A 24,164-nucleotide genomic window follows, 5' to 3' on the forward strand; every position below is an offset into this window, starting at 1 on the left:
ATGTTAGCAGAAAAATAAAATAAAATACAATCATCTAAACTGGCCATTACATCAAAGCTTTGGATCTGCTGATTATTTTCTAGTTCATTATGAGATGTTTGAGGGTCTGCCTTTTGATTGAGCTCATCAGCTCAGAATGTAGTTTTTTAGTTGAGAAACTATACAAATATATATATATATATATATATATATATATATATATATATATATATATATATATATATATAATATTAACAATGCAGAAAAGTTCTATGTATAATTTTTAAAGATCAAGTCATAGAAGGATAATGTTATCTTTTTTCTAGCCAATAGATGCTGATCACAAGAGTTGTGCTTAGCAACCATTAATCGAATTCAAATGTTGATATTCAAATCCCAACAAAGTGTATTTCTTTTCTAAACAATTGTCACTGTTGATCCTTTTTTCAATGGTTGATAAGGACATATAAATAAGAGATTAGAGATATCTGTAATTAAACGAGTCCAATTTTCCTGTTACCAAATTTTATGTGCCTTCCTATTTTCTTCCTCAACTTAAGTTAAACATATTCTGTTTGATTAGCTATAAGTTAACTCAAGTTACTGAACACTCTGCCTGTCTTCCACAGAAAATCCAAACCCTAAAAATGCCAAGTCCACTAAGAAATAATGCAGATAAAAATTCTTCAACTTTGGCTTCATTTTGCTCCTGAAACTTCTTAAACCTAAAAATCACTGCAAGTCTGTCTCATTTTCCAATGATTCTACCAAAATTTTGAAAAATTACATTCTTAAGCTTTTCGTCCTTTGACCCTTTAGCTTTTTTTTTTTATGTTGGGCACCAACTTTTGTCTGCTTGTCTTTGCTGATTCAGCAAATGACTGTGGCAAATTGGAACGCCAATCCCGCCTTCAATCTCTCTCTCTCTCTCTCTCATCTTCTTCTTTTTGCATGCTTCATAATTAAAAAAACAAACAATCCAAGATGCAAGAAAAGAAAAAGAAGAGAGAGAGAGAGAGAGGCTGTAGCCTGTAAGCATTTCCTTCACTTTTTGAGACAGCATCAACTGCATGACCATTGTCCTCCTCAAGTTGATTGATGACAACTGGGAAGTGTACTGTTAAAATGTCTAACCATGTGGCGATAAAGAATGGATTAAGTCTGCAATTATATTATTCTCCACTAATTGAAGATCAAATCCTGAAAATGTTGCTAATTCTCGGGGAAAAAAAGGTTTTAGATTATGATTATGGAAGGGATTTGAAATTGTGAAATAGTTCCAATAACACTGTTGGGTAAAGTCAATTATCCATGCTAGCAAAACTTCTTTGAAGCGACATACAAGGCTGCTCGACAACATGGGCTAATTAGACAAACTAGCTACATCACAGAATTATTTAGAAGAATTCTCCACTTCTTAATGCTAGCGATTACGAGAGAAGTAATTCTAATACAAGACCTTAGTATATGGATAAACATTCTTAACCACACATCAGACGCAGATATGTGTTTGCACTTCTTTATCAAATTGTCACTCAGTTTCCTCAGGGACCGTATCCCTCTCAACATTCAGCATTACGCATCCAGGTACTTGTTGTATGCAGCTCTTACAAAGAAACTGATTGAATATTAATGTTATATGTATCTATAGAGAAAGGGAAAAGAGATATTAGGACAGCAATCTAGTCGTGTTTTATTTAGGTGGTATGCTTTTTGTGATGATCATTTTAAGGTTTGGTAGGTAGAACAACTTTGCTTTCTTAAGACTCAAAGTCTCAAAGTCATAGCAAGCTTTTCCTTTCATGGAAAAAGATGAGGCACCGACAGGCAAATTAAATTATGTTCCTCCTTTTACCCAAAAAAAAAAAAAAGATTATGTTCCTCCTTCTCTATGTGAAATCCTCAAAAAGTAGTCCAAAATAATATTCCATGCATTTTTTTGCTTGTATTGTATTTATCTTCGTGAAACACTGCACATCAAATTTGTAGTCAAACATGCGGACAAATAGTGTAGGGAAATTACAATACCAAATGCTCAATGCCGAGCTTTGCTACCACGTGCGCGACTAATCTTAGCAAAATTTGTAACTCGTGTATTAAGTAAATCTTTCGTTTCACCTACTAGAGGGCAAAATTTGTAGTACAAGTGTTCTGCGTCACGCAATCTGCTAAGAAACTAGACGTTTGAAAGAAGAGTTTGAGGCAGGAGATTCCCCATAGATGACTAGAACCTAACTTTGACACTGAAAGAGGTCAGTCAAAGGTTAAGATAACAAGATTGATGCGATGAATTTATACTAGTTTGGTTGGTCAGCCTTAGCTACGTACTCTAGGTCTCCAGCTCAACCCAATGTAAAGGGGGGCCAAAGATTTTCAAAGAAGTAAAGGAGTGCTGCCTGCTTCTTTTTGTGCAAAATTAACTACGTAGCCATTATCAGCAATGCTATATTGATTATAGAACTTTAGTACTGATGGGATATTGATTGTTGCAATTGAATTTATTAAATTACATATGAGTCTATGAGAGACACACTTGATAACTTTGGGGGTCAATAGCTTAAAACAAATGCCATCATCAAACTTGATCGCTTTCTTTAAAGTACCAGGCCATTTGTAATTGGTTAAAAACGTTTATTCCTGCATCCGAGGTTTTGTATTTGATTTTCCCCACAATCTTGATATCACTCGTATCACAATAACAAATTTTTTTTAAAAAAAATCATGTCATGGTGGTCCTAGAATCCTCATTCTCATTTCACTTTGGCCAAGAAAAAGTGAAAAGGAAAAAAACCTGCCCTCAAAAACCTTTACTCATTCCATATGGAAGAGTGGAGAACATCAATCATTCATACAACCATGCCCTATTCCCATCTTTAATCATACTATTACTCCTCCCCACTCTAAAAAGACCCCATCCACCCTAATCATGTCAAAACCAAAAAGAAATAATAATAAATTAAAATTAAAAATCATACCTTTGCCCCACTTAATTTCTCTCTCCCACTCTCTTTCTTCAAATTCATAGAAAGAGGCTCTCACTCTCTTTAGTCTTTGGTCACATTTTTTTTTTTCCTTTTTTCAAAAAAAACACTCTTCTTAGTGTTCTGCCTACTCTTCCCGCCTAAGCACGTAAGCCATGAAGAAGAGCAAGGCTCTGGCTTTGGTGGCCACTCTGTCTCTTCTTCTCTTGGCCTTGGCTCATCCTTCACTCTCATCATCTCCTCCCCACAACGACACGTGGGCGCTCACGCAATTCCGCCTCCAGACCGACACTCACGGCTACCTACGGTCCAACTGGACCGGGCCCGACCCATGCGCCTCATCCTGGACCGGAGTCAGATGCTCCATCTCCAAATCCCGCGTCGTCGCTCTCTCCCTCCCTTCCCTCAACCTGCGGGGCCCGCTCGACTTCCTAGCCTCCCTCGACCAGCTCCGCTTCCTCGACCTCCACAACAACCGCTTAAACGGCACCGTTTCGCCCCTCACCAACTGCACCAACCTCAAGCTACTCTACCTCGCCGGCAACGACCTCTCCGGCGAGATTACACCGGAGATCGCCTCCCTCCGGAGACTCCTCCGCCTCGACCTTTCCGACAACAACCTCCGCGGCCCAATCCCCGGAAACCTCACCACCCTCACCCGGCTCCTTACGCTCCGGCTCCAGAACAATGCCCTCTCCGGCGAAGTCCCCGACCTCTCCGGCTCCCTCGCCGACCTCAAAGAACTCAACTTCACCAACAACGAACTGTACGGACGGCTTCCGGAGGGTCTGCTGAGAAAGTTCGGGGACGAAAGCTTTTCCGGCAATGAAGGACTCTGCGGGGCAAGCCCCTTGCCGGCTTGTTCGTTTACCGGAGCTACTAGTCCGCCGTCGGCGGCTTCAGCTCAAACGGTGCCGTCTAATCCTAGCCAATTGCCTCAGACGACGAGCGTAAGCGAACCGGAGAAGAAGAAATCGAGAAAGGGGCTAAGCCCCGGCGCTATAGTCGCCATTGTAATCGCCAATTGCGTGGCTATGCTGGTGGTTGTGTCGTTCATCTTGGCCCATTACTGCGCGAGAGATCGAGGTTCGAATTCGATCGGCGGAAGTGAGAGTGGGAAGAGAAGGAGTGGGAGCAGCTATGGCGGCGATCAGAAGAAGGTGTATGCCAACAGTGGGGGTGCGGATAGTGATGGGACGAACGCCACGGACCGGAGCAAGCTCGTGTTTTTCGACCGGAGGAAGCAGTTTGAGCTGGAAGATTTGCTCAGGGCGTCTGCGGAGATGCTGGGGAAAGGGAGCTTGGGGACGGTGTACAAGGCTGTGCTCGACGACGGGTGCACCATGGCCGTGAAGCGGCTCAAGGACGCGAACCCGTGCGTGAGGAAGGAGTTTGAGCAGTACATGGATTTGATAGGGAAGGTGAAGCACCCAAATGTGGTGAGGCTCAGTGCTTATTATTATGCCAAGGAGGAGAAGCTTCTTGTCTATGATTATCTCCCTAATGGAAGCCTGCACTCACTCCTACATGGTAATTGGTACTTCAAATCATCAGTATATTGTTGAATTATACTGAATTAGATTGCAACACCGTCACGTGATGTTCTTGATTTACGTGTTATAACATGAGTGAACGACATGATTATTCTAAACACTACCTGAATTTTAGAATATGTGTTTGGTTTAGTGTTATGAATTTTGAATTTTGGCTATATTTGACATGGTGTTTGATTGTTGATGCAATTAGGCAATCGTGGTCCGGGTAGAATTCCTCTGGATTGGACCACAAGGATCAGCTTGATGCTGGGTGCTGCTCGTGGGCTTGCTCGGATTCATGAAGAGTATAGCTCTGCAAAAGTGCCACATGGGAATGTGAAATCTTCCAATGTGCTTCTTGACAAGAACGGCGTCGCTTGCATTTCTGACTTTGGACTCTCTCTGCTTCTGAACCCGGTTCATGCCATTGCAAGGTTGGGTGGATACAGAGCTCCTGAACAGGCAGAGGTCAAAAGGCTGTCCCAGAAGGCGGACGTGTACAGCTTCGGGGTGTTGTTGTTGGAGGTTCTTACAGGGAGAGCTCCGTCCCAATACCCATCTCCGGCTCGCCCTCGTGTTGAGGAGGAGGAGGAGGCTGTGGACCTTCCAAAATGGGTGAGGTCTGTGGTGAAGGAGGAGTGGACTGGGGAAGTGTTTGATCAAGAACTTTTGAGGTACAAGAACATTGAGGAGGAGCTTGTGGCAATGCTCCATGTGGGATTGGCTTGTGTGGTGCCTCAGCCTGAAAAGAGGCCTACAATGGCTGAAGTGGCAAAGATGATTGAGGACATCAGAGTGGAGAGATCTCCTCTTGGGGAAGACTATGACGAATCCCGCAATTCGCTTTCGCCTTCCCTTGCCACCACTGAAGACGGGTTGGCATGATCATCGCCACCGCTCCATCGTTGCCTAATGTAATGGTGTTGCCTGCCTGCACTGTGACTTTGATTGTCTGTATCATCATCCTCAGTTTCTCACTGGGAATTGCTGCTTCTGCTGGCTCCTTCTCAGACCTTATTTTTTTGTGTAGTTGTGGTCTCCGTAATATCTGTAAGTCCTTGTATTTTATAAATTTGTCGCAGGTGAGGAGATTACTTATCTTGCCACCAAGTTTAAGATAGTTTTGTTTAGTTTTCTGTTATGTAATGTAGCTGTTGACAATAATTATTTGTGACTATTATCTTCAAATCACTCTAAATCTTCAGAGTGGCAGCCGAAGCTGCTTTGCTTGCACTTGAAAGTTAATTAATATTTTGTTTTAGTAATGCAGATAACTTATTTTATTAAGTCAGTCATGAATGCTTTGGATTATAGGCATGCATCTATCTTGAGACATGAATATGATCAAATTAACTTGTATTTCTTAATTTTTATCCTACACTAATCATATTTGCTCACCAAAAAAAAATTTCAAAACCCAACTCATGAAGAATGGTTTTTTTAATACCTCCCTGTACAAATATGATTTCAGGCATTTGTGCAGCATTTGAGACCCCAGATTGCACTTAAAAGATAAATATTTCTACATACAAATGTCATGACTTTGAACCATACTTTACTATTCACACCTCTATCAATACAAACTGACCAGTTAAATTGTTGTTATCTGCATTAACAATCTTTCTCCAAGTAGATACCATTTACAAGACGATACGAACGACACCGGCACCACCTTAGGATGCAGAACTTAAAAAATATAGTTAATTCTATGAATCACCAATCACTAGCGTCATAAAAGTTAGAATCTTTACTCTACCTTAAGGTATCAGGTGGCAAATTATATATGCCAAGGATTTGCAGCCAAGTCTCAACGAGAAGCCAGCAGCTGTAGAACCCACCAACATCTCTATAAGGGGTCTGTTGAAGATAACTTGACAGCTACTTGAGGTTGCCAGACCTAGTAATACAACAGCTAAGAGTTTCATAAATATTAGCTAATCCTTCCAGCTTGATCTATCAGGGTACCAACTTGTTCTCCGCATAGTGCTTTCGAAATATTTCCAGGCTCTAAAAGATTAAAGACCACAACTGCACATAAAAATGCACATTGATTAATATTGAATTTCAACACCCGTGTGCATAAACAAAGGTTCAATTAACAGCTTCTGAGTTTAGGCTTGTAACACTTTGACCAAAAAATGTGGACCGTTGGATGACTCAATCCACTCTCACTATCGTTCAACAGAACAGAACTAGCCCTCTATCCCTCCTATCTGATGCATTGATGTATTAACCAAACGAATTGGAAATGCCTGCATTATGTATTTATTATAAAGGCGCAATCTGAACCAAATACAAGTAAAACAAAATGCACTTACCGGGAATCCTGTTTTCTTCGCAGAAGGTCAGTGCCATTGAGTCCATTGAGGTGGCCCCTCTGGTGACCACATCCCTAAAAGAAATGTGCTCGAATGTAAAATTATTGTCTTGAGAGTTGCAGTCATAGACACCATCTACATTGGTACCCTTGAGTACTGCCTCTGCATGAACTGAGAGAAAATAAGAGTGTCACAAAATTATATATAAAGTCAAAAGATGTGGGTGGGAATCCATGCATGTATATGGTATATGGTATATGTGTGTGTGTGTGTGTGTGTTGAAGAGCTGAAGTAGAACAATTTAAAAACTTGGTAGATTTCAAGCATTGTAATATGTTTGAAAGGAAGTGTGAATGATCGCAGAGCCATACTCTCCAAAGCTCGAAGTGCTGCTGCTGTGTCGGTGGAAAAGAGAGGATTTCCAGTGCCAGCGCCAATTCCAGCAAAAATTACAACTCTGCCTTTTTCAAGATGGCGGATGGCCCGCTGCCTACTGTATGGTTCAGCAACCTCCTGCATCGAAAATGCAGTTTGAACACGAGTCTGGACTCCCATCTTCTCCAGTGCTGACTGGAGCAATACAGAATTCATTACAGTGGCCATCATTCTGGTACACATCACAAAGTCACCTTGTTTAGGTCGAACATTTGAGCATCATAGATGCATTATCTTGCAATTTATGATTAAGATATCAGAGGGTGCAGACAGGACATAGACCCAAACTTCTTATTCCTCAGTCACACCATTTCTATGATATCCCTCCTACATCACACGGCAATGCTTCAAATGAAACACAGCGATGCGAAGACTGTGTCTTGAACTTTTAGTGGAACATGCATAACGTTCACATCATATTACATTTCCAAGTGCTTTGTTATATTATATGGTTCCCCAGTTTTATTTCAGTGCTTTGTGAAAAAGCAAAAGCGGAAGCTAATCAGATCAACTAATTCATGAAACTTAATAAGAGCACTATCATGCACATCCAAATACAGCACCAGCCACCAAAAAGAAACTAAAAAGAGAAAAATCTATTTTGTATAATAAAAACCAAACAATGGAGCCCAAAACTCATTGGACATGCTTCATCACTAAGAATGCAATGATCATGTTAATAAACCAAGGCTAGTAAAAGGTGGTATGATTTGAGATTGCAAAAATTAAGATAGGCTAGCAATGATGCTTACCCAATCTGGTATGCAGTACTTCTATCCAACCCTGTTGCAGTCACCCATGCATCTCCACAAAAAAAGTTGCGACCTCCAACAACAATGGCCACCTAATACACCAAGCAAGAAAGAAACCAAACTTTGCAGCTCAAACTCAAAAAGACAACAAACAAATGAACTCAAAGATGACGAACAATCATACGGATAACAATACAAACCTCCACCCCATTGTGACAAGCCAATGCAACTTCTCTTGCAATCAGCATTGCCAACTGCCAAATCACAAAACACAGTGAGACAAGACTGTTCACAAGCTAACAGGATCAAAATTTGGCTCATACAATTAATGGGATTGCATAAAAGATAGAACCTTTGAGTCAACATTGTTTGGAGCAGTGCCAGCAAGAGCAGCACCACTGATTTTGAAGACCACTCTCCGCCATTTGATACTCGGAGCTGATTTGACCTTGTTCATCTGACTTACAGGACTTATTATGGCCATTGCATTTCTGCTAAAAAACCACACAACACAAGCAACTGAGCAAGGGAGATTGACCAATTGCAGAGTTAACCTAAACAATAATAATGCACAACAAACGATTCCAAACCTCTTCGATTGCCGCGGCGTGGTACCGGGAGAAGAAACGCCTTTATCCTCGTCGGAGACGGCCTTTCCAGGCAATGAATTGCCGACGATATTCTCCATCTTCTTGAACCAAGGCCAGTGACTCGCCGAAACGCCGCCGTTGTTCATCCTCTGCCTCTCAAGCTTGTACCTCTTCTTCAAGTTGTCGACTTTGTTCTTGCACTGATCGACGCTCTTCCTCTGCCTATCGCACCTCTCGCTCACGATCGCCGCCACCTCCTCCCAATCTCTGCCCCTCAGATTTCCCCGATTCAGCTGAGTGAACTTGTCCGTGTACGCGTCGAGAAGGCACGAGATCGCCGAGTCGCTCCACTCCTCTCGGTCCTTCCTGTACTCCCCAATCGCAGCCGCCGAGGAGGGTTTCGATCTCTTGTAACTGTACGGAGCTGATCCTGATCCTCCTCCACCGCCATCGCTGAGCTCATCGGAGTGGTCCTTCCTCTTCTCGCTCGCGCCAACAACGACGTCGTTCTGATCGGTCCCGCTCTCGAACGGATTCGAGCAGAACGCGGCTGCGGATGCATCGTCGTAGTCGTCTCCGGCCTCGGCCTGGTCTTCTCCGGCGTTGACCTTGTCGCTGAGTATGGGCTGCGCAGGTGGCGCGTGGACCGGGGTCGTTCGCGTCGCGAAGCTGTGAGGAGGCGCGTATGGCTGGTGGAGCTGGTGGGAGGCGGGCGCGTGGGGGAGGTGGCTGTGGTGGGTAGGGTTTGACTCGTCTCCGAGGATGGAGAAGTCGTCGTCACAGGAAGCCATTAGAGGGAAGGACGTTAGGGTTAGCGGGGTTTGGCGGAACGACGACGTTAGAGAAGGCGGGTTGGAACGTTGGGGCGGAGTGAGAGAGAGAGAGACGACGAGGTTGTTTAACGGAACGGGTGTGCCGTGAATAGGGTGTGGGATGGGCCGTGACGGCTTTGTGACGGTCCCGTTAAGTAATGAATAAGGAGTAAATAGTTCCATTGAATTTAATTGGAACGCGGGTGGGGCCCGCGTGGATGTGGATGGCTAAGTGGCTATTGGTTTGGTTGGTCCGTTTCATTTTTGATTTTGCGTTTCGGAAATTGGCTCGTCACGATTTTGGATGGTCACGAACGTCAGCTGCCCTACCAGACCAGCTGTGTGTGCTTGGCTTGGTAGAAATAGGTGGAAATTCATCAGACCAATATATAAAATTAAATAAGTTGCCAGAAAAATATATATAAACAAATGAATAAGCCTTGAAAATTTGTAAATTTCTCAAATTTATTATTTCATCGAATGATCAATGAAGTCTACAAGAAACGATGTCTTTTTGTCTTTTGCGACATTAACATTTATACACTACAGAAAGTCAACCTGTTTTCTTTTGTATTTTAACAAGTTGGACGTTCTATAAAAAATAATCTCATGCGAAAACAGCCTCCACTACCTATATATGAATATTTTACAAGTTATTTTCTTCTGTAAATGATTATTTTGCTATTTTGCTTTCAAAATTTTATAGTAGCATCGGCAATATTTGTTAATTGCTAGGAGTGAGCATTCAAACTGGAAAATCAGAAATTTGAGCTGAATTGGGCCCTTGATTGAAAATTGAATCGGACCGATTTGACCTAATTCCAATTTCATTTCTTATAGTAAACAAAACCAAATCGGGCCAAACTGCACCGGCTTACATATATATTATTTATTTATTTAATAATATCAGCCCAAACTTAATTTTTTCTCCAAACCTAATCTTTCTTCAAGCCCAAACTCTTCTAAGCCATTAAGCCCAACTCCAAGTCCTTTATTTGTTTTTCATGCTCAAAAAATAAAATTTTAGTTGGAATTTATATAAAAAATAATTTATAATAATAATAATAATAATAATTTGGTCCAAAATTGAACCGAACTAGAAACTGGACTAGAATCAATTCAAACCAAACCGGCCAGTTTTATAAATTTTTTTTTACTAAAATTAGATCAAATCGGACCAGTTAAATAGTATTAGATAGTGGGCCAGGTTGCATTAACCCGGATGATACATAGATAGTGGGCCGGGTACATGACAGGTCAGTCCAGCCCAACTCAATTCGTTAACCCGCAACTGCTGGCAAAAAACAAAAAAGTTGCGCCAAGGGTCGCATTAACAATAATTAAAAAAAACAACTTTTCGCACAAGCTATGGGGTGAGATTTCAACGACCCTACGTAGAACATAAAACGACAGCCCCTAGAAATTGACCGCTAAGCACGTGCGGACCAATGGGCTTTTAAGTTAAGCTGTTTTCCGGTTTGTTGTTTCCTTGGGCGGAAGCAAGAAGCTGGAAGCTGAAAATCTCATAAAAAAATTAGGCAGCAGCCACTTCTTAACCAAACCTCTTCACGAAACACGTGCTTTATTTTTCGCCTTCCACCTGAGAAAAAAATCACGAGCAACCCACGCCACGCTTTTAGAATCCGCGTGCGCTATACGCTTTCCCCTCTCCCACGAAATCAAAACCAGCTGCTTAACGCACTTCGTGCTTCAGCAACCTGGGCCAATCATACCCCGCCGCGTGTAAAAAAAATATTTTTAAAAATTGAAATAAATAAAAAATTATTATTGTGTTTGTTTCTTTAAATCGACATAAGACGAAAGTGAAGTGCGAAAGGGTCTTCTGGTGGTGGTGAGAGAAGCGCACACAAACACACACACACAGGAATTCGTAAATCGTTGGCGTCGCAATTAAAAGTGCTTTTCGGAAGCCCGAAAGAGGAAAAAAAAAAAGCAGAATTGTTCCCACCAGCATATTCTGATATTCCAAAGAGTCAAGTTTCGACACCTACCCATTTCATTTCCTTTCGTTTCGTTCCTTCTTCTTCTCCACGCAAAGCTTTGTTCCCAAGCAGTCTTTTGTCTCTGTAAGGCTTCGGCAGTAGTAGCAGCAACAACAACAAAATCGAAGATGCATTCGAATCACCTTCTTCTAGAAGAGCCCATTCGGATGGCTTCGATTCTCGAACCATCCAAGGCTGTGAGTAACTCAATCCCTAATCTGTTTAAGCGTGGATCTGTGGTTTATTTTGATTTTATGTAATTTGATTTGAATATTTGGTGACTTTGCAGAGTTTTTTTCCCGCAATGACGAAGATTGTGGGTACGCTCGGGCCCAAATCTCGATCCGTGGAGGTTATCGCGTCTTGCCTCAATGCTGGAATGTCTGGTATGCGATTTCCTTCGCTGTTAATGGAAACAAATTTATGTTCTGTATTTGGTTTTTGATGGATTGGAATGGGGTTGGTTGGCAGTGGCCCGATTCGACTTTTCATGGGGAAACACGGAATATCACCAGGAGACGCTGGAGAATCTGAAGGCGGCTGTGAAGAGTACTAAGAAGCTTTGCGCTGTATGTTTTTCTTTAAGGGATTTGAGTTCCGGAGTTCTTTTTGTTTCTTGCCCTCTGTTTGTTTGTCATGCATGCCTTTCTTTTTGTTTATTTGTTTGTTTTTTCAGTGTTAAAAGAGTTTGGTAAATGAAATCCGTGAAGGAAGACGTGCATTTTTGTCTACTTATCTTTGTTTTGAACTGAAACTAGATATTGGGTTAAACTTCTTTTGTTCTTTTTGGGATTATTTGAGTGTCTTTCGAGTGTTGCCTGGTCAGCATTTTCGAAAGAAATGGAAAAATGAGTCATGAATTGCAAACGAAACAATGTATGAACTGCGTGTTTTAAGTAGTGTGATTTTCACCTTCCAAGTGAGTTTAATAAACGAATAATGAGGAAGTGACTGAATGCTAATATTTGGCTTTTTTTTTTTTTTTTCAGGTTATGTTGGACACTGTGGGTCCTGAGTTGCAGGTTGCTAACAAAACCGGGAATCCTATTTCACTCCTGGGAGATGGCCTCGTTGTTCTGACACCAGATCGCGGACAGGAACCATCCTCAGAGCTGTTGCCCATCAATTTTGATGGATTGTCAAAGGTTTGCCAAGACCTATCATTTTATCATAATGTCCATAGTTTGGTTGAGTATGTAATATCTTGATGGACCGTTTGAAAAACTAGGCAATTTTAGTTTTAGGTCTCTTAATATTTATGATGGTGAATCCTATGAAGACATTCATGGCTGTAGACTTTGCATTTAACAAATAATAAGTTAGCTTGTACTAAAAAATGACTTGAATTGTTGATGCATGAAGCCTAGATTTTGGGTCGATTGATGTCCCATGGTTTACAGAACTTTTCCCACTCCGTTTCCTATTCGATGTACTTTCCAACAAACCTCTATTCTGCTGTGTGCTGCTTTGGAATTATAGATGTCCTAATGACAATGAGTAATCTGAATGGCAGCATCACAGTTTGAATTACAGTTTCATAAATGGAAACGTAACTACTGACCTACTTGTAGTCATGGTAACAGTTGAGATGTGAAGCTGCAACTTGTCCAATTATGTTTTTATGTTGATGTGTATTATCTCTAAATGTGGCCTCAAAATTATCTGACCATAAGATACTTGGTACTGTCTTTTTACCTCTTAATTCAGTTAGATACTGCAAGTTTATTTTTTTTTTTTCAAATAGGAGTCCTTGCTGAAATCAAATATCCATGAGAAATCACCAATCAATCTTAAATGCTTTTTGCAGGCAGTGAAGAAGGGAGATACCATTTTTGTCGGCCAGTACCTGTTCACTGGAAGTGAAACTACTTCTGTGTGGTTGGAGGTAAAATAAAAATATTTAGAGACTAAACTCATTTAAGAAAGTCTTTTGTTTGCACCCACAAAATCACCCCACCTACCTGAAACTGAAAATTCCTGTCTTCCTGAAATAAACCTACACTTTAACTTGTAAGGACTTGAATACGTACACAATATGATATCTTCCTTAGCTAGGGTATATCACAATTTTGTTGCAGGGTCCAACTGTTTTCTTCATTGTGTAGTCTATAAATAAAACTTTACATAATCATGAAGGAAAATTGAGAGGTCATGAATAACCGATAAGTTTTATTTTGAGTTGATCAGGTTTCTGAAGTGAAAGGAGAAGATGTTGTTTGTTCAGTAAAGAACTCTGCAACATTGGCTGGTTCATTGTTCACTTTGCATGCCTCTCAAATTCATATTGACCTGCCCACTCTCTCTGCTCAAGATAAGGAAGTAAGTCCTTTCAACTTGTGAAATTTTAAGTGGTTAATGTAGAATGACTGAAGTCTGTATTAGTTGTGTTTGGTTTGCTGCCTTGACTTCCTTATTGAGTGCCTGGATTTAATGCTTAATTTAGGTTATAAGCAGTTGGGGACTTCAAAACAAAATTGACTTTCTCTCACTGTCATATACCCGCCATGCAGAAGATGTTCGCCAAGTAAGTGTTATTCTAATTCCATGTCTTTGTCTCAATTCTCACACTATGAATACTTATATTATTTCTTCATTTTCTGAAGTTGGTTGTGTGAATAACTTGAGTAACAGGCTTCTTAATGCTGTAATGCAGGCCCGTGAGTTCCTTAATAAGTTGGGTGACCTCAGTCAGACACAGATTTTTGCTAAGATTGAAAATATGGAGGTGTGATATTCATCTATTTTCAGTTTAGAATCTAAAATTTCCAAAGAAAGTCCTGAGTTTTTATGTTTTTGCATTAGGGATTAACCCATTTTGATGAGATTCTACAAGAAGCTGATGGTATTATCCTCTCCCGTGGGAATTTGGGCATTGATCTCCCACCAGAAAAGGTCAGTTTCCTTAACTTGCAAGTAGGGATGTCATGTTATTTATTTGTCTTCAAATAAGTGATCAAACTTGTTTGTCCTTTACAGGTCTTTTTATTTCAAAAGGCTGCCCTTTACAAATGTAACATGGCTGGAAAGCCTGCCGTGGTAACTCGTGTTGTGGATAGTATGACTGACAACTTGAGGCCAACCCGTGCAGAAGCAACTGATGTTGCAAATGCTGTATTGGATGGTGCGTTCCTATTTGACTCAATGCGTGCTTTAGAGACTATTGGTTGAGGCCCATTAAAGGGGTTTCTATATTATCTGGTTGCATGTATTGAAGATATTCTCTTGTATTTTTTTTAAGTCCTTGTTTCCATGATTCCTATTTTTATTTTTATTTTTAATCTGTGCTTCCTAACTTAACTGTCTCATGGGTGCAGGAAGTGATGCAATTCTTCTTGGTGCCGAGACTCTTCGTGGTTTGTACCCTGTTGATACTATCTCTACTGTTGGTAGAATTTGTGCCGAGGTAAATTTTTCCTTATAGTTTTATCCATTCCTTGTTTGTTGTGTCTACTTGGATTTAGTAGCTTTTTATGTCAATGCATATAATTTTAGAGTTAAGAATAATTAACTGTACTGGACCTGTCACTAAGTTGTCTTTATCCTGAATGCTTTAATTTCATACATGACCTTTGATGACTTTTTCCCAATTTGAATCCATGCAGGCTGAGAAGGTTTTCAACCAAGACTTGTATTTCAAAAGGACTGTCAAATATGTTGGAGAGCCAATGACACACTTGGAATCTATTGCATCCTCTGCAGTATGACTTTTATCATATATAGTATCTTCTGATGATTTTACATTGTTTTCTTCCAATTGTAGTTGGCATTCTGGTTGAAATTATTGCATGAGTTGGTTTGGATCTTGAATGGCCACTGTGTTCATTGTCTAGGTACGGGCAGCCATTAAGGTGAAGGCATGTGTTATCATTTGCTTCACTTCTTCAGGAAGGGCTGCAAGGTATGCAGATGTATTTTTTATCCTGTAGAATGCAAATTGTCTATTTGTCCTCCATTGCTTTTGTGGTCAATCAAGCTGGGCTTTTTTGGCAGTATTAAGACAATCAATTTATGCTGCTTTTTTATTGGCGAATGCCCATAAGTCTTCTAATCCATTTGCTATTGTGCAGATTGATTGCTAAGTATCGGCCCACGATGCCCGTTCTTTCAGTCGTTGTTCCTCGGCTCAAGACTAATCAACTTAAATGGAGCTTTACTGGAGCCTTTGAGGTGTGCTCTTGACTCTGACTAACCTCTCGCTTGTTTACTGCTGTGAAGTCTATCACAATGCATGTTTATTTATGGGGTTTTCTTTCCTACATCTATTTGTAAGTGCATTTAGATATGCAAATTTTGACAGGATAAAAGATCGTCTGTTATTTAGTATTGGGAGATTGAAATGTATTGATGTTTTGCATTTGTTAATAAAAAATAAAAATAAAAAGAAGATGATCACTGGTTGAATGATGACATTGTATATACTTTCATTATCTTGTTATGAATTATAACTATTTACTTCTATATGGGAAAGCCATTTTGAAAAATATATTTCTGACATGCCTTGTTAAAATTCAGAGTGTGCATCATCATATTTAAGCTCTAATGCGAAGTATGCTCAACGCCCAATAATTGATATCTCTCAAATGTGACTTGGCTGTAGAATTAAGACTTATTTCTGGAAGTTTGCTTTTCAAAATGTACATATTGCTTTTATTTGTTCGTCTATTTTTTGTTCTCTTATCATTTTAATATGTAACCTTTGTTGCTAACTTTTTGTTTTAAAAACATATTAATTTGCAGGCAAGGCAATCACTTTTAGTCAGGGGTCTTTACCCTATGCTTGCTGATCCTCGACATCCTGTAAGTGGATTTTTTCCTCGAAATGGTTGACACGGATTGTAAATTGTCTGTGGTTTCTGCTAGCTAGTGTTATCTATAGTCTTAAATTGTACCATTATTTCAATCACCTTTGACTATACAAAGGCAAAGCCTGTTAGGTTTTTCTTTTTTCTTTTCTGTATTCATATTCATCCGGCTTGACCACTACATAAAACAGAGGTTAGGGTTTGATGGTAATTGGGGCCGTTGCATGTGTAGCAAAGAGTTATCAATTTTTCTCATTGGGCACACCCTAGGTGCTGAAAAGATTGTTCCAACCTAAATTCTCAGTTACCACTCACCAATATTATGATTGCTTGCACCGAGTATTGACACGGGCTGCCCTCTGTGGATCATGCATTACCGTGGTTGTTGGCTGGAGACTATAATCTTGACTTTTTTGTACTTTCAACGAGTATGACTATAGGTGCAACGTGTAGTGACCCCTATCTTTGTCAGAATGAACAATGTTTGTTTATAGAGATGACTCTTTTCACACCCTGTGGTTGTATCTTCGTGTGTCCTTAAAACTTATGTCGATTTCGTTTCACTTAAATTTGTTGTCCTATGACTTTGCAGGCTGAGTCTACCAGTGCAACAAACGAGTCAGTTCTGAAGGTTGCTCTTGATCACGGAAAAGCTTCTGGAGTGGTAAAGTCGCACGACCGAGTAGTTGTTTGCCAGAAAGTTGGTGATGCCTCTGTTGTCAAGATTATAGAGCTTGAAGATTAGAGTTTCTTCTTACCCTCATTCTGAGGTATAATTTCCCTTTTTCTCTTTTCCGGGAAATGGACCAATTCGTGTCACCTGTGAGGTTTATATCCCTCAGGTGTTGGAGACTTGCTTGTTGATTTGACTTCTATAAAGGATTATACGCCGGGGCATTTGTAATCGTTTATCCACAACTCAAGTCATGGTGTACATGACCTCTCATTTTGTCTTTACATATCAAAATCATTCAAGTCTCCAATAAAGATGCTTTTTGTGATATTAGTTTGCCATTATTTTCGTCGTTTATGGCACCAATTCTGGATCTCATATTCAACATTTTACTGAGATCTTGCCCGTGTTATAATTTATAAGCTTTGTGTTCTTTGACCAGCCCCGCTTAGCAAATCCTTGCAACTCTAAATTGAAAATGTGCCATCTTATGTAAGAAGAAAATAATCTTAACCACCAAGAGTGGCCCAGTGGGGTTTGATTGGGTTTGCTCCCCAGTTCGAGTCTCGGCAGTTGCAACACTTGGTGGCCAGTGGCAGGCTCAGTTCCGTGAGTGAGGATTAATCGTGCGCGCAAGCTGGCCCGGACGCCTCAAGGTATTTACTAAATAAAAATAATAATATTAATAATATTAATAATCTTAGACACTCTCAGGCAACACAATGGAGAAAACAAAAACAAAATGTGAGAAACAATCAATCACCAATTCAACAAATCCATATTTCTCATTGCAAATTGAGATGGCTCATCGGAAAACATGCTTTAAAAAAAAATCAGAGTAAAAGAAAATCAAAGAAAAAGAGGAAGAAAAAAGAAAATAAAGATGAAATGAGATGAGAAAGAAATAATAAGAGAGAGAAGAAAAAAGAACTGAGAGGAAAAAAGAAGTTAAAGACCGGAGAGAAAAAGAGGCGGAAGAGAGAAGAAGGAAAGAAAAAGAGAGTGGAAAAATTCTGACAGGAAAGTGGAGAGAGTGCGTGAGAGAAAGAGAGTGAAATGAAGTGAGATTTGATAGGTTTAGGATATTAAAATATGGGTTGTTGGACTTGGGCAATGGACTTGGGAAATTTGGGCTTTTTGTTGGTATATTGAAATAATTGGGTTTGGGCTTAAAAAATTTGATATTTTGAATATAAATATATATAATATAAAAATATATAAAAATTAATTCTATTGGACCGGTTTCGTCAAGTGGAAAACCGGAACCAAAACCGGTCTGAACCAATTCGGTTTGGATTTGTCTCGATTTTTCACTTTTTTAGTCAACACGGTTTTTTTCGGATTGATTTGATTCGATTTTGCAGTTTTGCGGTTCCAATGCCCAACCCTACTTCAAATTATTAGGTCGTTCAATTCAACAAATCTAATAAGTAGATGTAAGATGACATGACAATACCAACTTGCGATAACAATATAACCATCTAATAATATCAACTTTTTGTATTAATTTTGGCCACTAAATTACATAAGAAAACTGAAGAACAAAAAAGAGAAACACTCACATCTCTCTGATCTAAACCTATATACATAATATACAATTTATCCAGTGAGGGAGGATGGGTCACTTCTCTTGTTTGAAGAATTTTGTTGTTGCTGCTGCTGCTGGTGATGAAGCTCAAGCAACTCAAGCTCCTTCTTGCGCACCAGCAACAGCATTCTCTCATTCTCAAGCCTTCTTCTCTCATTCTCAAGCTTAGCTCTCTCCATATCTCTTTCCTTCTTGCCACTAAACTTGATCCACTTGAGCCTTTGCTTTTCAAGCTCAAAAGCTTGGTATTGGTAGCTCACTTGCTGCTCCTCCAATTGTATTAGCCTTGTCTTCAACCACTGCTTCTTCTCCCAAGGGCTCTTTGACGCATCTTGCAGCACACCCCTCACCTCACAGCCCAATTGATGAGTTAACTGGGAGGATGAGGGCCCCGAAAAGCACCCTTCCTTTCGTGGCCTTTTAAGTGAAGCTCTGTCGTCATTGTCATCGTCGTCTTCATGATGTCCATGCCCCATTAGACCTCTAGAGCCGGGGCCAACTTCAACCACCTCTTCTTCCTCTTCGTCTTCGTCTTCCGAATCATCGTCTTCATAGTCTTCATCTTCGTCCTCACCTCCACTTCCCCCTTTCGCCATTTTAGATGCCTCAGTCTCTGACCTGCCTGAGTTGGCAACAACATGAGCATTTTCTGATGAATGAAAGCACCTCTGTTGCTGGGGCTGCTGCTGATGCGCTGGAATCTCAGATGGTTCTGTGGCAACCTCTGGTGGGGAGTTATGTGCACCATTAGACACCCCACCAACGGTGCCATGACCACAACTATTATGATATGCACACATTTCTCTGAAAAATAGGTGCTTGGAATTCAGCAATTTACGAACTTCTTCCTTCATCTTCGGTGACAAATCCATTTTTTCCAACAATCCCTGATTCTCCACAACCCGGCAAGCCGTCCCCTTGCCAAGTATATCATTCACCCTCTTGTACCTCTTGTTCAAGTCATTGAACTTGTCCTCACATTGCTGAGGAGAGACATAGAAACCCTTCTCCATCATAGCCCGAGACACCGATTTCCATTTCCCTTTCTTCTGCAGCAATCCTCCGACAGACTTCTTCTTTCCTGTGGGATCAGTGCCTTCAGACCCACCCTCATCACCAATATAAAAAACAGCCATAATTAGAAGCCTGACCATGGTATCAGTCCACTTCATTCTCTGCCATGGTGATATTTTCCTCTTGTTATCCCCATTGCTGTTGTCATCAGCACCAAACCCAGGCTCATCATCATCACTTAGAGCTATTTGTTTGGACTTGGTGGCAAATGGGTACCCTTGTTTGACAGGTTGGTGAGGGTGTTGGTGATGATCAGGGTCATGGTGGGCATAAGCAACCATTTGGGATTGGTGCATATGGTGAGGGTTTTGAGGATTTTGGGGGTTTTGTGTTTGATGCAAAGGCATTTCTAGGCCTAAGATTCCAGAAAACAACCCATTGGATTCCATTCAAAGCTCAAAAATACCAGTCCCTACTGATCCAATTCTACTAATTATACAAAACAAACAAAACTTGCGGCAAAACTTAAAAAACCAATTGAAGCAAATGTCATGATCTAATCCCCCCCAAATACTATCACTGGCTTTCAATTGTCTATAAAAAGAAATACATACACTGAACAAAACCCAGTAGCAAAAAGAAGTACCCAATAATTGAAATGAAATTTGGACCAAAACCCAGTAAAGAAAACTGCCCAAAAGTACCAGATACTCAGAGATTGCAACCGACTTGTTTACATCACCATATCCTGAGGCAGCTCCAATTAAGAATCCTTTTTCAGCCTTTGCAGAAATGTGTGGCAGAAGCACAACATATGCATAGAGGAAAGATGTGAAAAGCAAGAGAGAGATTTGTTTTTGTTGGTGGATTATATTGTGTGACAGAGATTCAAAAGAGAAGCGGTATATGCTATATACAGAGAGCGGAGCAACCGGTTTTAGTTTGGCAGGTTTTGTTTGTGCAGAAGATAGTAGAAAACTGCCCATGGTTTTGCCTTTGCCTGCTTTGGAATGTTAAACCCACAGGTTTTGTTTTCAAAACTGGAGGTGTACATGGAGGCGCCTTTAATATACAATCACCAATTCACCACCAACTTAAGTATTATTCCTAAAAAAATAAAGGGATGTGATTTCCCTACTTTATTTTTCTCCACTTATACTTCCTTTTGCTTTTTAATATTTTTTTAATTAATTTTATTTTTTATTTTTCCTATTCTATTCTTAATTTACATTAATTTCTTTTTTACTTCACTTTATATTATTTCTTTTTTTGTACATTTAATTTTCCAACTTACACTCTATTTTCAGTATTAAAAGGAAAAAAATACTTAATCTCTTACTTGATTAAAGGAAAAAAAAACTAAAAATCAAGTGCAAGTTGGAAAATTAAGTGTAAAGAAAAAGAACTAATATAAAAGTGAAGTAAAAAGAAATTAATGTAGGCTAAGGGTAGAATAGGAAAAAGAAAGAACAAAATTGATTAAAAAGTATTTAAAAACAAAATGGAGTGTAAGTGGAGAAAAAAAGAGTGGGAAAATCAGATTTCCAAAAAAATATATCAAAAGTATAATTAACCGATTAGCATTTGAGCACTCTTATATACTACTTTATTTAAAAAAGGGAATACTAGCAACCTTCTCTTTTGAACATTCTATCTTTTTCTCATGACATGTGTCACATTTCTTACACTTAAAACAAGCTCACTTTTCTTTTCTAAATTTACCCTTATTGAATATTTTTATTCAAAAAAAATTTTGCTTTAGCAAAGTCAACAAATGAAACTCCACATGCACCTCTTCTTGTGCCAAAGAAAAAACAAAATTCCAGGTCCCTTCCCTTAACCCAAATTCAAAACCATTTGGAAGACCCCACCATCCCTTCCTCCCTTCCTCCCTTCTCCATCATCCCTGCCCTCATACCCCAACCACCCTCCCTGCAATTTCTCACCAAATCCACCCCCACCCCCTCCCCAATCTCTATGTATCGGTTCTAGCCCACTATCCCCCCTGAAATTTTGGTTTTTGCAAAAGAATAAAATAAAAAGATGACAGAATCATCATATTCATATTTTTGTGCAGTGACGTGTGAAGAAGACGGTATTGTAAAATAAATAAATAAATATCAAACATGGGTGGGGGTGGAAAGTGGATGTGGATGTTGGGTTTTCACCGGCGGCGGGAGGAGTCGGGGTTGGGGTGGGAAAATGAAATTAGTGGCTGGGGTGGGAGGTGGGAGGTGGGGGTGGTTGCACAAGTGGGAGAAGGAGAGATGAATTGTGGGTGTGATCGTTGTAGTGTTGACTGTTGGGTTTTCCCGGAGGAGGTGGGGCAAGGGTGAATTAGGGTGGGGATATGATGATTGAAGAACCCCTTTTTTATTTGTTAGGGGTGTCTAGGCCCCGTTTGATTTGTGTTGTTTAGTTTGTTTAGTTTGTTTGGGGTTTTCCCCCCTAGTTCAACAAAAAAAAAGAAAAACCCCTTTTTTATTGTTTATTATTTTAAACAATAAAAAAGGGCAAATAAGGAAATACAATTAATTTTCTTTTGTATAATTAAAATATAGTTTTTCTATTTAAATTCCACACTTTTCTTTGTTCACTTCAATAATTAAATCATTAAGTTTTTAAGTTTTATTATTATGTAAAAAGACAAAAAATGTCATCTAACTTAATACTTAACCCTAGTACATCTATACACACACCCTATCACTCTTCATATTAAGTTTTAGAAAAACATGAACTCCTCTACACTATATTACCAGATTACTCTTTTCTTTCAATTTAAGAAACCTACTACACTCTCATCTTCTATTCACAAACCCTAAATACGGTATGCAAATAGTGGCTTGTTGTAATTCTGAGGTTGAGGTGAACTTAGAGTGGTAAGGGGTAAGATAACAGGATGTCTGGTGTGGGGTTGATGAGTTTTTAATTTTTTTTTAAAAAAATTTGGGTTTGTATTTAGGAGTAATTTGGGTTTTTTTAGAAATTGAGAAATTTTGAATTAGAAGTTGGGGCGAACTTAGAATATGGGGTGAACAAAGAGAAGTACGAAGTTTAAATAGAAAACTCATTAAAATATTGGTTTAAGTGAAAGAGAAGTGACACTTGTCATGAGTAAATTTGCATATATCACATGCGTACGTTTTTAATCATATACCATTTTTTTTAATAAGATATTTCCATTTCTAATATAATTTTAATTAGAGAAAAATAATATGCGTTTTATACAATCAAACATATTATACTTTATTTCATTTTATGATCTTTATCACAACACCAGTGGTTTCATTAGGAGATTTCTTTTGTATTGCTTTTGGTGAACTTGTCACTAGGAACTTCAACACGGTTCATTAGTCAAGTTGATTATACTTGATTTTGGTGCCATTGATGATTTGACATTCGATGGTAACTTTTAACTCGATATATTTTGGGGGGGTAATGACCTAAAAAGGCCCCACAAGCCATTAAGTCACAAGACTCCTCCGACTATCAAGTACAATAGGTAGGAATATTCATGTTAGTGTGGAATTTGTGTGATTTCTTTCCGTCCATAGGTTTGGTTTGGTGAGTAAATAATATATTTAAGTTGAAAATCATGTCATATTTGTTAATTCATCAACTTAACTACGACTTAATGTTTTCTTCAAAATTATTTGTATTCGACCGACCACCTCTCTAATATAGATGTCCCCACCTATCTATATAAAAAGAGAGATATTCAACATGCAATCAGTAAATACGATACAAATAGCGGATTCATGCAAAAGAAAAACTTGCGTTACACATAGTTTGGGTCATTATCATTGTATTCTCTTTATCGATGGTTGAGGTGATGCAAATATAAAACAATTGTGAATTCCCACGATTCTACACCAAAAGGGCCATCATGATTCATGATATCGACGCATAGGTTTGGGCCATTGGGAATTGGGGGTAACTTTTACAAGTTGGGCTTTTTCCAGTCTAACCTAATGGGTATGCTGATGTGTAAGGCCTAGGTTTTGGAGTTGGTTCAATATCTAAGAATTGAAGAAGTTAATTTTTCCTTGATAAAAAATGAAGTTAATTTTAATAAATTAAAATTTAAACAACAATAACATGGAAATATTCTACTTTTTTTTAGTACAAGCTGATTTGCAAATCAAGACCCTTTTTTACTAGGAGTCTCGGCTAGACCCCGGCTAGAAATATTCTACTTAATATGAATACACACACAACATTTAGTAGGTTGGACATTTACCCGTTCATCAATTTTCTAACTAGTTGATCAACGGTTCAAGAAGCTTTAACTAAAAGGCAAAAGGTCCAAACCCAACTCCTCTGTGGCCACCAATATCGCGGGCCATGGAGTTTTGAAGGTCTTGACTTGTCATTCTCGGCATTATGGCCTAAACACCCAAAAAAGAAAGGAAGATGGAAATAGACTCTTCCTTTTGAAAACCTTGTCGTTTAAAGATACTTGTTTGCTTGGTGGAGAAGATATTGAAGATTGGGTGGACCCAAATGTTGAGAATATTTTGACATAAGTCTAGGCGTGAAGCATGCTAGACAGCCGACGAGTCTTTGTCCAACCAAGGTCATTTCTTAGGCATTGCAATTTGCATCTTATGTTTGCATAAAAGCAAAGGCCAATTTGTGGCAACTGCCTACGAAATATCCTACTCCTGGACCCAAAATGCGTT

General features: G+C 39.4%; 4 protein-coding genes across 6 annotated transcripts; 2 read left to right on the forward strand and 2 right to left on the reverse strand.

Annotated features, from left to right (window-relative positions):
• Positions 1-2,966: 2,966 nt before the first annotated feature.
• LOC110754226 (Leucine-rich repeat protein kinase family protein) lies at positions 2,967-5,728 on the forward strand. The gene is made up of 2 exons (XM_021955265.2): positions 2,967-4,490; positions 4,707-5,728. Exons 1-2 carry the CDS (start codon positions 3,116-3,118, stop codon positions 5,378-5,380), a joined length of 2,049 nt encoding a protein of 682 aa, XP_021810957.2. The 5' UTR covers positions 2,967-3,115; the 3' UTR covers positions 5,381-5,728.
• LOC110754236 (uncharacterized) lies at positions 4,202-9,587 on the reverse strand. 3 transcript variants are annotated; one of them, XM_021955278.2, is made up of 7 exons: positions 8,591-9,581; positions 8,353-8,494; positions 8,201-8,254; positions 8,001-8,092; positions 7,185-7,420; positions 6,814-6,984; positions 4,202-6,523 (listed from the first exon to the last, which is right to left on the reverse strand). In XM_021955278.2, exons 1-7 carry the CDS (start codon positions 9,379-9,381, stop codon positions 6,426-6,428), a joined length of 1,584 nt encoding a protein of 527 aa, XP_021810970.2. In that variant the 5' UTR covers positions 9,382-9,581; the 3' UTR covers positions 4,202-6,425. The 3 variants fall into 3 exon arrangements, with proteins under 3 accessions (XP_021810970.2, XP_021810971.2, XP_088100054.1); XM_021955279.2 differs by having other exon boundaries at positions 8,353-8,491; positions 8,591-9,580; XM_088243928.1 differs by lacking the exon at positions 4,202-6,523 and adding an exon at positions 6,552-6,747 and having other exon boundaries at positions 8,591-9,587.
• A 1,637-nt stretch (positions 9,588-11,224) lies between these two features.
• On the forward strand, positions 11,225-17,208 carry LOC110754218 (pyruvate kinase 1, cytosolic). The gene is made up of 16 exons (XM_021955258.2): positions 11,225-11,602; positions 11,695-11,791; positions 11,877-11,974; positions 12,395-12,550; positions 13,213-13,290; positions 13,593-13,724; positions 13,849-13,929; positions 14,059-14,130; positions 14,208-14,297; positions 14,382-14,526; positions 14,720-14,808; positions 15,008-15,103; positions 15,236-15,303; positions 15,473-15,572; positions 16,143-16,202; positions 16,800-17,208. The coding sequence occupies exons 1-16, from the start codon at positions 11,534-11,536 to the stop codon at positions 16,950-16,952; spliced, it is 1,584 nt and encodes a 527-aa protein (XP_021810950.2). The 5' UTR covers positions 11,225-11,533; the 3' UTR covers positions 16,953-17,208.
• A 1,146-nt stretch (positions 17,209-18,354) lies between these two features.
• LOC110754229 (sequence-specific DNA binding transcription factor) lies at positions 18,355-20,504 on the reverse strand. Its single transcript, XM_021955269.2, has one exon. The coding sequence runs from the start codon at positions 19,929-19,931 to the stop codon at positions 18,480-18,482; it is 1,452 nt and encodes a 483-aa protein (XP_021810961.2). The 5' UTR covers positions 19,932-20,504; the 3' UTR covers positions 18,355-18,479.
• Positions 20,505-24,164: the final 3,660 nt, after the last annotated feature.

Source organism: Prunus avium, chromosome 7 (assembly GCF_965620075.1).
Source record: "Prunus avium chromosome 7, drPruAviu1.hap1.1, whole genome shotgun sequence".
Taxonomy (NCBI): Eukaryota; Viridiplantae; Streptophyta; class Magnoliopsida; order Rosales; family Rosaceae; genus Prunus; species Prunus avium.